Below are 12866 nucleotides of genomic sequence, written 5' to 3'. Positions count from 1 at the left end.
CACATGATAGGGTAACCCAACATTTTTTGCACTTTTTAAAATCTGGTTCATTCATTACTGGTTTTCACAGCCCATAATCCAAAAATTTAATTTGTCTGTCACCTCAGATTACAACCATGAATTTAACAACAAAATAGTAGGGAAAGTGACTATGCACGCTTTTCTTAAATGAGCCCAGCTCAGTCACTTGCCTCTCCTCACAATGCTCAGCCAACAATGGAAAACTGGTGCAGCTCTGAGCTGCAACACTGAGAATTCCAGGCAAACTCAAGCCACAGAGGTCACTGTCACTAAGCAAATCAAGGAACCATTGGTGGACTAGTATGGACTTTAGGGTTCAGCTTGTGTTGTCAACAAGTGGATTTGGTGGCTAAGCATTTTGGAAGTCACAAGTCCAACATTTCCTTAAATGTAAGTGAACCACCATGCACCCTGTCTAATACTCTAGTGGTGAGAAGCCTTGTGACTATATGTCCTGAAGTCAGATGATGTGGGGCTTCAAGCATGTCGAAGATTATGGCTCAATTCATGCAGTACAGGGGTTGCTGCTGCAAGCTGAGGTGAAAAGAAGCTAAAGATTCCAAATATGGCAAATGCAAAATTAAAAATACAAAGCAGCTGTTAAAAAGCCGGTGCTTACATCTGCTGGCAGGATTAGAAAATACCTTGCCAGTCCTGCAGGACAACCACACATACAACTGGAACAACTAGTCACAGAGCTGTCAGATATAAGCAGAGCTGGCATGTCTGCGAGCAAAACTCCTTGATCACTGCGATGGTAACTGCCTCTACTCGTTCTTTAACAACTGTCAACAACTCAATTAACTTCAGAGGCCTTATGCAAAATTATTTTACAAGGATGCTCTTAATCTAAATTTTACTTGGGCTTGAGCGAGAGACCAGTCACAGCAATCCCTGCACTAAGATGATGGAGTCGTAAGAGGTGCTCTTTCATCTCTTCTAATAACAGAGCATACCTCACTTCCTTCAAAAACAAATTCACAATGCTGTCAACACACTTTCCACTGGAACTATCAATTTCATGTCCAGCCTTTGAGACCATTTCTACTAAACTTATCAGCAGCCATATCACCCTGCAACTCACAACTGGCAACCCACTGAAGCTAAGTGGGTGTGAGCCTTGTCAGTACCTGGATAGGAGACCTCCTGGGAAAAACTATGGTTGCTGTTGGAAGAGGTGTAAGTGAGGCCAGCAGGGGGCGCTCACCCTGCGGTCCATGTGGGTCCTAATGCCCCAGTATAGTGATGGGGACACTATACTGTAAACAGGCGCCGCCCTTCGGATGAGACATAAAACCTAGGTCCTGACTCTCTGTGGTCATTAAAAATCCCAGGGCGTTTCTCGAAAAGAGTAGGGGTGTAACCCCAGTGTCCTGGCCAAATTTCCCATTGGCCCTTACCAATCATGGCCTCCTAATAATCCCCCTCTATGAATTGGCTACATTACTCTGCTCTCCTCCCCACTAATAGCTGATGTGTGGTGAGCGTTCTGGCGCACTATGGCTGCCGTCGCATCACCCAGGTGGATGATGCACATTGGTGGTGGTGGAGGGGAGTCCCCATTACCTGTAAACGCTTTGAGTGGAGTGTCCAGAAAAGCGCTATATAAGTATAAGCAATTATTATTATAAACTATGCTGAAGATGTAGTGTACAGTGCATATTTTGGGTGCTGGCTTCCTATGTTGTTATAACACCCCACTGCAGATTACTGATGAACATACAGTAACATGTAGCAGGCATTAGGGTATAGCTTGAATCTTACCGCTAAACGTACAACAACGATTCGAAACTGTTTAACTTGTTACAAAACAGAACAACAAAAAAAGAAAGGTCCAAATATAGATGATCTGTTTTATTAACAAAGCCTAACAACTGTCCAATAAAAAATATTGTAAATGTTAAACGTTAAAGTTAAACCGTGGTTTGTGGAACAAAAACACTGTCCAATGCAGAAGGTTCTAAGAGGACTAATTTGTTGCTAAGTTTGCTATGTGTAGACACTAAAACCATTGTCTGCCCATGCAAATGTAGTGTCAGATAAGTGCTCTGACAAAGCACGGAAAGCTACTTCTTGCTTCTCAGAAATTATTCCACCGATAAAAGCGTAAATTCTGCCTTTTGACCATTAGTGATTATAACTGTTACAACTACTGTACACACTATGACCTGATCAGGAGCAGATTTGTTCTTCTATTCATACTCTTTAAATCAGGAGTATAGTTATGTATGCCTTGCATAACTTTTTCAGAATTAAAAACAAAATATTAATAATTATTAAATAATTTTCAAGACTAGGCTAACTCCTAGAACACAACTAATGAAGTGTGTTGCATGCAGGCAGAAGCAAATATGGTCTTTCAAACCTAATGCGTCTTCCCACCCCACTACAGACTAATGATGAACATACAGTAACAGGCATCAGAGTAGTGGCTGAATCTAACTATAGTCATTGTGGAACTGGTTTCATGACAATTCAAAACAGAGCATGTATGTGGCCTTTAATGAAACAGATAAACAAACATTAATCTTTAACCCAACAAAAACAAAGGAACTAGCAAATGCAAAAAATGCACTTTCCCTGATAATATTTCCCAATGTCTGTGCAATGTGTCAGTACCACTCAATAAGAGTGACAAAGTATCTTCTAGTCATCCAAATTATATGATAGCTGAGAATGTCATATAGGCTTCAGTGTTCAATGGTTATTATTTTTTCTCATTGACAGAGGCTGATCACTGTGGTTATATTCTGGGAGAATGTTTTATTTGCCCATTACAGCATTACAGCAGTTTTTGTTACTGGATTACTAAATACCAAATTTAATTTCAATTTAACAAAATCAGAAAACAAAATTCTTTCACTATCATAGATTGGTGCTGGAGAAGAAAACTTGGTTCAAAAGGAAGAGAAAGTGATGCACATTGCAGTGAACACGTTTCTAACAGGTTCTAATGAACACTGTATGGCTCCACTTCATAATTTTGCCTATATTCAGAAAGCAGGTAGTGTGTTTCTGATGTGTACTTCTATTGTCTTCCAACGATTATGAAACCGAGATTATCTGTCCGGTCGCATTAAAAAAAAGTTTTTCATCACTAACGGCATGGAACTGTTGCATCTTGAGCTTTTTAAACTCGCTTGTCTTTTCTCCTAAATACAAGGTTTGTGCCACTGGTGGAACATTTTGCTTCTCGGGAATCTTGGTGTAGTACAAAATTTTCATTTAAAAGCAGTCACACTGACACTGCTGCTACAAGAAGATAAGTTAATTTAAAAAAAATATCACTACTTGGTTGTGTGTTCAAATGTTATAAACATTACCTCTAATTTCGGTACGATTTAAAGGCGAAAACAAAACTGTCACACTCTGCGGATGTTTTAACTGCGCTGGTAGTCACCAGGAAGGTTTCCAACGGGTACAGCAGCACAATTCGGGGATTTAATGACAGTCCCAGCGCTCCTGCTAACTTTAAAACTGCTGCTGTACAAGTCTCTGCCCCTCCCTCCCGGCGTACAGCAAAAACACTTATTACCTGTGCACCTTCCCAAACATCAGCTGCGCAAAGTTAGACCTGCCGCCTCTCGGAAACGCTCTTGAAAATGTCAAACTCCGGTCCACCCACCCCCAGAAAACATTCGGTCCCTCCAATTGTTCAACCGACCCGGGCTACAAATCCACTTGCTTCAGACGCAGGACAGATTTCTGCCCGGTAGATTAAGTCTATGCAAACCACCAAACAAAAACACACCTTCCACAAAAGATCACTCACCTTCCCTGCAGAGTCTCATTGCTTCTCGATTCTTCCCGCACTCTTTCAAACTTTCCTCCGATTCCGCACCTAAAATAAGAGGCAAAGCGTGACACACCAGTCAGAGAAAATAGTTACACTTGCTGGGTTGCTGTTACTCCTAGCAGCGTTTCTTAATATTTCCCCCAAAAACTGCACGCAATCAAAAAAGAAAGCAAAAAAAAGAGCTCTTCGTTTTCTGTTTCCGAAAAGAAATCTGACAGATTTTTAGCTAGAACCGCTCACCGTCGTTCCCGTGAAGTTTAGCAGCATCGACCCAGCTGCTCCAGGGCTGTCCCAACATGATTTCTGGACTGGGCAGCGATCTGCGCTCCCCTACAGTCGCCATTGCTGTGGAGCCTTCTCCCTGCTGGAGCTGCTGCTGCTGCTGCTGCCTGAGCTGCCTGGCCGCTTTGCGCTGCTCCCCCCTGACGTCATCATCGGCCCTTTCCGACATTCTTTCCGCTACAATGTAACAAAGCAGCAGTCAGCGTTTAAGGTGGTTAAGAGCAATTCTTCCACTTGGCGATGACGCCGTACACCACACGTTTCTCTCGTTCACTGACAGGTCCTGTAGTCATCAGGGTCTTTTTTTAGAGCGGGCAGGGAGGGGGGATACAGTAGGGCTCGCTTGCCTCCCCCTTTATTTCTCATAGCCAATACAGGTATAAATAAAACAATCTAACGGTGTTCGTTAGATCCGTATATATTTCTTAATGGTACAATCCTAGTTTAAGGAAAAAGATAAAACTTTTAAGGAGGAACCAAACTATTGAAAGGGTTTCGCCGACAAGAGCGCGGAATAACAGGGAATGCAGGTCATTTACGAGAACGGAGGGAACTTCCTATAAACTCAACCCATTAAGCATATCAGCCACACCGTAGCGCGTTACTACTACGCTTGACACAACTCAGAAGGGTCATGAATGACGTTATCACACTGCCCCTACAAGTTTTCCAAAGTTCAATAAACGGATGACTTTTACTTCATTTTCCCGACGAAGCGCCCAAAAAGGATAAAAACAAAACTGTAAAATCAAATACATGTTATCACTTTTTCTGCTGATGGCGCCTCTGTAAATTTGAGATATTACACATTTTCATGACTACAGAACTAACTCCACCTTTTTTGAGAAACGCCAACAAAACATACACGTTGTTTCTCGATGTACGTGTTGCCATCGATATCAACAGTGGCAGTAACGTAGACTTGGTTTTCTGTGTGTGGGAGGTGCTATAGTGGCATGCTGCGGCTCCGCTTCCTTAAAGCCGACAGCTTTACAGCACGTCAGTTCAGATATCCCTCAGTTCCAGCTTTTGCGTCAGTACAGTGCCACAAGGATGAAAGTGCAACTGCACCATCAAGGAATAAATACTCCACATTTTTACACAGCGCAAGGGACGTGCTAAAGCGTTCTCTCTCTCTTCTGAAATTGCGCCTTTTGAAAATGCATAATTGTGCACTGAGAGATTTTCTTGAAGATATATAGAGAACGCACAAAATTCCATATTTTGATGACTACTGTAAACATTTTATAAACCCTGTTGCAGCTTTTCTGAGTCAAGTCCAAGTGTTGAGTCTGCACAGCTGAACCCCTTCAGGCCTTTAGTAGTTTAATGCAATAGATAAGTAACAGATAGTAAAACACACCTATAAAACAAGAGCAACTTTATATTCCTGTAAATGTATCCAAAATATCGTTATTTAACTCTGTGAAATGTAGGTCATTTAAGTTCTTATTGGCGAAGTTCTTCACCTGCAGTATGCCATCTGAAACCTTTAATTTCTCAATTCTTGGTAAACATTTAATTACTGTGTGCTACTTTGGCATAAATGTGTTGTAATCAATAAAATATTTCATAATTTGGTGCTTTATAATACACATAAGCTCCCTCATGGGAGAACAAAATTGAGACATAGGAGACCTAAACTTTATCAACACAACATAAATTTGTTTTTCATTTAACTCATTTTTCACATTACGTAGAAAACATCTTTTGTCATAAAAAAACACACTGAACTATTGTAGATTGGTGGTAGTGGAGGGGAGTCCCCATTACCTGTAAAGCGCTTTGAGTGGAGTGTCCAGAAAAAGTGCTATATAAGTATAAGCAATTATTATTATTATTATTATTATTATTATTATTATTAGAAGAATACCCCAGGTTTCATCTCCTCACTGAATAAAAACTAATAACACGGAAATGAAGTGGTCTGAATACTGCGTTCAGAACTTCCTATTGCTGCATGGAATCTTTATTATACACAGTGATTGTGTTAGTTAAACACCCACAGTAAAAATACATTAATATATTTTTGTTTTTAATAAGGATCTTCAGCTGAAGAGGAAATAATTTAGAGAAGTGTACTGCACTTCTGAACTGTTAACATTTCTTACTGAATATTTATCTGCACAGGTGTTAATTACAACATTGGCTTCTAATGCTTCATCGAAGGTGCTTAATGCCACCAATTAAACATATCAACACTGTCTCTCACTTATGTTCTGCAGAGAATTGTCTAATTCTTGTGCAGTTCCAAAGAGTTCAGCTCTGCAAACAGATGCACATGTGTAGTCAATAATCTAGGATACTGATTTTTCATTAAACTATGCTATTTGATGATTCTGCATGCAGTCATGCAAACAAAAGCTTGTCTGTCACAAGAACCACACAGGTCAGATTTTTTCTCACCCTTTTCACCATAAACACCAAAAACAAAATCAGTTACCCATGATTTTTAGTCCTCACTATGTTTCTGCATAGTTCAAGGAACATTTCACCTCCTAATTGCACCACAAGTGTACTAAAGGCTTCACTGTTTCACACTTTGTTACAGTCATCAGGTAATCCTATGTACATAAAATATCTAAAAACAGGTGATATACAATCCCAAAATACAGAAAGGTATGTAAGCCGTTGCTTAAATCTCAGCCCATTTTCAGTGATGATCTTCCTAAACTCTGATGTTTCCAGCTTCTAAGGTCCACTGTATTGTTTTCTGACCTTATTTATCCAAACCAGTGAAGGTGTTTCAGATGGTAATGCAGCCAGGCCTCTAGCATGTAAAACAGGATCTAGAAGTGTGCCCTAATTACCTATCCTGAATCACTGCACTGCGTACTGTTAAAATGGGCCTTGGGAGGTTATTAGTGCTATTAAGAAAATGCCAGCATCCTAGGATTAGGCCTTCACATGTTGTTAACCTTGGACAACCACTGGTTTAATCTGCTTTGTGTTTCACATGCTTTCTAGACAAACTGTCCATGTCTGGTTATGCACCCTATGTCATTTTCAGCTACTCTGTAGAAGTTGGTGTCTTTTTTATTTATCCAAAAACACATTCTTGAAGGTCCATTTGCCCATTAGAGAAAGCCACTTATTCCTGGCGAGGGTCATAGTTGTTCTGTCCGAGAAGTATTGGGCACAAGGCAGGACTACACCCTGTACTGGACAGCAGTCAATAGTAGGGTGTATATGCAGGGACAATTTAGAGACACTGATCAACCTAGTCAGCCTGACCCTGGAAGATGGGAGAAAACTGGAACACCCAGCAAAAGCCCACATGACAACAGTGAGAGCATACAGACACCACACTGAAGTGCAGATTCAAACACAGGAGTCGAGAGCTGTGAGGTTACAGTGCTAACCATGACTTCGCTGTGCCACTCTTATTCAAGTTCAGTCTTCAATATTATTAATCTACTGGGGTCACAGGCAGCATGTGTGATAGCTGTTACAAATATAATCTTATACAGACAGGATATATTTACAGTAACAAATCTGCTAGAATTAAAAACTAAACTTGGCTAATTGGTCTGGAGGCATTTGCTTATACAAGAGCGGGATATTGTTATTAAGATAGTTAAAAGTACTAAAAAATCCACATAGTGCTCTGCATTCAGTTGAATCCAAATGTAGAAAGTCAATGCCACACTTGAAAATGTTTCACTGCAACACACTACAATCCTTTTCTAATTACAACAGTGCAGAAAAGAGACAACTGCTCTTGAAATAAAATGAAGCCAAAAGATTCCAGGAACCTCCCTGGACTTGAAAATAGCCTGCATGTGAACAACAAAGACCTGTGTATATGCAACTCCTAACAAAGAAAAATTTGAAATTATTTAAGTGAGGTTTTTAAATACCAGAAAGGGTCTGGCTCGGTTACTCACAGACCAGGACTAAAGAAGTGCAGACATTGAACATACTACCACACCATTCATCTATCACAAGATAGCAAACAGTTAAAAAAATAAAGTGTTTACGTCTTTCCTTTTGCAAAGGGCATTTTAACACCTTTTTAAACAACAAATACTGCAAGTGGTACAGAGCAATAATCAAAAGTACTCAACTGCTCCAGACGAAACCTTTCAGTGTCTGGTTTTTAAATCGACTTTTCTGGGACCCTGCTGGCATGATAAATATTGTAAACAAAATGTTTTTGTTTGACTGCAAGGCTTCTTTGTACCATAAAGTCCGAGTGTTGCCGAAGAACTAAAAAAAAGGACAAGATACTTCCACCGAGTTTCACATCAAACACTCCCCTGAAGAGCCTGGCATTACGCCACCAGCCCTTGTGCAGCCGTTTCAGTTTCCTCATCTTCATTCAGATTAGCCCCCGGGGAGGGGAAAGGAGAGCGTGTTGTACAGCAGACAGATTATGGAATCACTAGAGTGTACGACAAAGGCCCTTCCACAAGACGACAGTCTCCATTCATCAAGTAACGGACAGATGGCTTTATCCACCAAAACACCATTCCAGCTGTAGTGCAATGTACAAACACCAATTAAATAATTATAATAACACTGACAATAATTATTATTTCCATTTCACATTTATCATACAGTCTCTCAGACAAGGTTTTGCTGTTTGTCCAGTACCAAGGATAACACAGTGAACAGAGTTAGCCTGTGAGAACTGTCAATGAACACAAGTTTTCAGCATGCTGCAAACTTATTAATAAAACTCCTTTGTAAGATGGGTTTGTTAGAATTAAATGCTTTAATTGTGGACATAGTGATAACGACAATTCTGCAGATGGGCTTAATGTAAAAGATGTTATGTTTCTCAAAAATGTTTTAGTTTTCTAGCTATTTGTATTTTTATTTTAAATATATTTATCACGTCAAAGCAGTCCCCAAAAAATTCTGTACAATTCTGACTCATTTTCTCTTATCCAATTGTTCCAGGTCATTTATCAGACACAATTCAGCTTCCGCAGTGCTATTGCTCCCCAGATCCTGCTCGTCATTAACATGCTTACAACAGAATATCACATTGCTTTTGCAGGAAATAAAATATTGGGGTTTAATAATAAAGTAACAGCAGCTTACACTCAATGTTGCATACCTATACAATTTTGCACATATCTGCACATTAAAATTTGAAATATAATATGCAAAGCACACTGTAGAGCATTAAATCTTCTCTATTTATATCTGTAATCACAACAATGCATAAGAATATAATTCTGGGAAAAGCAAGAGGTGATTAATACAGACATGAGTGTAATAAAAATTGTTGCGTTTTTCTTAAACAACACGCTCCACCATGTGCCTTACTGTTACACCTGCTTAGAGTTGCATTTCTTCTTTCACAATAGCCCTCGAAAGTCAAACACAGGTGGAGCAAAAACTTTTAACATAACTTAATATACAGATTCTGTGTAACATACAGCATTGGACAAATCTGGTTGGCTTTTTTTTCTTTAATAGTGATTTGTTCATGAGTAACGGATCTGCTTCAATTCTGTATATTGCTGCGCACTTCATGCTCTGCACTTCATAGCACTATCAAAGTGAAATTTACACGATTAATGTTTCCATATTCTTTCAGAAAGATATTTCAAGGTGCCTATTCCAGTATTTCTCCATGCAAATACTCCTCAAATCAAGAGGCAGGGAAAACTACTACATTCCTTAAAAGTACTGCCATGCAAAGACTTCTTTTTCTGATACCAAAATTTGCTAATTTCTGCACATGCTCCTTACCCCGGTATAACTGGTGCAGCCTTAGATGAGGCTCATCCTGTCCTAATTGTTTCAGTCTGATCTTTACATTGAAGTGCATTCCCAGGAATGAATGTGGCAACAAGTAATCTATCATTAATTGCCACAATATCTGAACTCATCTTTTTCAAGGCTAATGTACACTAGGACCAGTGTTGACCTGTTTTATTTTTATCTTGTATCTGACATCAGTCTGCCTATGGAACACTTTGGGTCATGAACATCTCAGGACATGCACATTAAAAACTGACAAATGTGTGAAGTAATTAAGGTTATGTGTAAGCATAAGTACCACATTAAACTCATTACAAAGATACATGCATGGCTTTAATATATGTAAACAATGAATCACTGTGATTCAGCAATATGTTTGCTATGAACCATCGTGAAGCAGGGGTGGAAAAAGACTGAAATTATTAACCCTTGTGAATTACTTATGAACCACTTACGTGACATACATTTTTATGGTTCTTTGAACACTCCATAACTTTCTCCAACCGCGATTTTCAGAATAAAGTTCTATTCACAGATGCAGTGTTATGAATGTGTCTACTGACTACATTAAAACCTCTTCTCTGCATGACAAACTACTAAGGTCAACATTACATACATCAAAAAAATATTTTCTTCTCTTAAAACATGTCGGTAGTATATTCTCCTAATTGTGGAATTAATTCATTCCAATGGTGTTCTTTTGACATGACAGGACAAACTACACAGAAATAACTCTTCTGGTTTGTATGAGCTTTCCATGCAATTGGTTCACAAAATAAATCATTCTTTCGTGTCCTTACATTTCAAGCTATTCAATATGAACAATTCAATTGACCAAAATATATGTATATCATTAAAAATATAATGACGGGAAAAAAAGGCATTCACACAACTTTAATTCCTGATGTGTAAAAATCAGGAGTTACTATTACAATATGTAATTAAGTACACACTGTAATATAGATATATCATCCCAATATGTCCCAGTGGCCAACTCACACCTGAAATATTCTAGGACGCTTGCAAAGATGTTGATGAGCCCAAATACCACTACTAGCTGACATCTGAAACCCTGTGGTTGAAATGGATGACCAGTTGATAAGGTCATTGCCAAGAAAACAATTAAGTGGAAAACCACATCTTGGATCCTGTTGCATTCAGAGAAAAGCTTAGTTCAAAAATCATTTCAAAGACGGATGACGTCAAAATTACTACTGAGGTGGACAGATACAAGGATCTCTTTGTATATGTGATTATATATTTAATATAATCATTAAACAGTATAATCCCTTGTGTATTTTGCAAATACAGTTTCACAAAAGCTACAGCATTGACAACAAAGAAATGGCGAAAGAAAGCACAGCACCTGTCTGTGGGCATGGCCGCTCATTCGATGGCCGGACGCCTGCCACTCTTCCGTCCTGTTCTGTACTGAGCCTGTGTCAGCACGGGTGGGCTAGGTGGTCATGTGTGCGGGCAGGTGTGGAGCTGTAGCTGGCTGGGGAGCCTAATTCGGCTGCCCTGCTCCCTGCAATTGGGTACTTTGCTGTTCCTGGAACGCACCCCGAGTCCCGCCACGATAGAGAGTCATAATACAAACATTCCGACAGCGCAAAAATACATTAATTTTTACTTTTTCTTGTATGATTTCATGGACTATACTGCAAATGTAAAGGAAAACAGACTACAGCCTTACATGTACTTTCAATAATTACATCATCTGTGCTTCAAAGAAGAATAAGATCCAATGAGTAGAATAAGAGGTGTTTTATGGCATTTAAAGTTATATGGGATATGACATTTCATAATTTGGATTTATTATATGGAATATAGACTACTTAATGTCTGCCGTGACAGTGCTCTGGGCTGTTACAGAGGTTTGTTCAGAGCCAATGCCTTAGGTTATAGTTTTTATTCTCTTGCTTGTGTTTCTCTTTGGACTCTAGACCCTAGAGTTCTGACCCCAGCACTGGATTTCCCTTTTGTGCTGTGTCTCTGATTATCCCTGCTTCAACCCTCGCTTGTTTCCTGATTACAGTTCTGGACTCTGTTTATCATCTATCTGCTGCCTGGCAATGAACGCTGCTACATGCTCGGACCATGACTCTGAACTGTGTTTTGCCTGTTCCACTGCTTATTCCGTCTTGCACATGGATTCTAATTGGGAACCTCGGACCACTGCTTATTTCCATGAGCAGCAGCCATTACAATAGGTTTGTGCCAGGATGTTTGATTAATACCGACAAAGTAAATCAATAACAACAGTATTTTTTCCCAAAAATTACCTTCACACTACAGAAGCAACTAATCAACTATTTGCCATCAGGCAACAAGGTTTATTTTTCAGTACCAGTGGTAGCTCATTTCTGGAGTCACAGTGTTCTAGATAACAGACGTGCACAAGTACTGCTATTCGACACTTTGATATTCATTGATTATTTTGTGCAGGCCGATTCAGAAGTAGCGGTTGGAGCATAGGAAAGACGTACAAGCTTGACGTACTGTAGTCTGTAGCTACTGGTCTTTATGATTGTGTTTATCATGGATCAGATAGGGATAAATCAAAGCTCATCACTGCTGAGTTAAACGTACACAGAATCTGTGATCTTCAAACCATAGAGAATAAAGCATGGTATTTACTGGACCCTTACCTTGTCAAACGTGAAAAAGAAATCCTATTAGCCAGATCAGTTGAGCTTCATCAGTTTGGTTTTATGGGTGTTCTGACTCCAACACAACAGTTTTTAGGAAAATCTGAAAGAAATCACAGCAATTTGAACCTTAAGCTTTTGGAATTCATAAATTACTCAGACTCCAAATGATCACTGTTTAGGGAATTACCTATTTATCTGCTTGAAAGACATATTATTTGCCATAATTGGATCTGACAGCAGTAATTCTAACATTCTCACTGAGAGCTTTCATGTTAGTACATGAGCTGCTTATGGAACAACCCGCCAGTGCCAAGTAATCCAATCCACTAAGTAGTATCCCTGGTTAACCACCTGAGAGTATTTCAGTTTGCAGTTCAATAATCCTATTTCCTTGT

At 39.4% G+C, this 12866-nt stretch overlaps 1 protein-coding gene across 3 annotated transcripts in view; it reads right to left on the bottom strand.

Moving 5' to 3' along the window:
- The window catches only part of LOC102686944 (ataxin-7), a 58432-nt gene that overhangs the window by 39339 nt on the left and 6227 nt on the right, over positions 1 to 12866 (bottom strand). The window contains exons 2-5 of one of the 3 annotated variants that reach the window (XM_015347235.2): positions 12469 to 12571; positions 11184 to 11369; positions 4058 to 4276; positions 3794 to 3862 (exon numbers count right to left, since the gene is read on the bottom strand). In XM_015347235.2, the coding sequence (XP_015202721.2) occupies positions 3794 to 3862; positions 4058 to 4268 (280 nt within the window). In that variant the 5' untranslated portion in view covers positions 4269 to 4276; positions 11184 to 11369; positions 12469 to 12571. Of the gene's footprint in view, positions 1 to 3793; positions 3863 to 4057; positions 4277 to 4935; positions 5505 to 11183; positions 11370 to 12468; positions 12572 to 12866 lie in introns of those variants that run through there. The other 2 variants (XM_015347233.2, XM_015347232.2) reach the window with 2 other exon arrangements.

The sequence above is a fragment of the Lepisosteus oculatus genome, chromosome 4, assembly GCF_040954835.1.
Source record: "Lepisosteus oculatus isolate fLepOcu1 chromosome 4, fLepOcu1.hap2, whole genome shotgun sequence".
Taxonomy (NCBI): Eukaryota; Metazoa; Chordata; class Actinopteri; order Semionotiformes; family Lepisosteidae; genus Lepisosteus; species Lepisosteus oculatus.
Note: the sequence above shows the minus strand (reverse complement) of the source record. Positions and strands in the feature narration are given on the sequence as shown.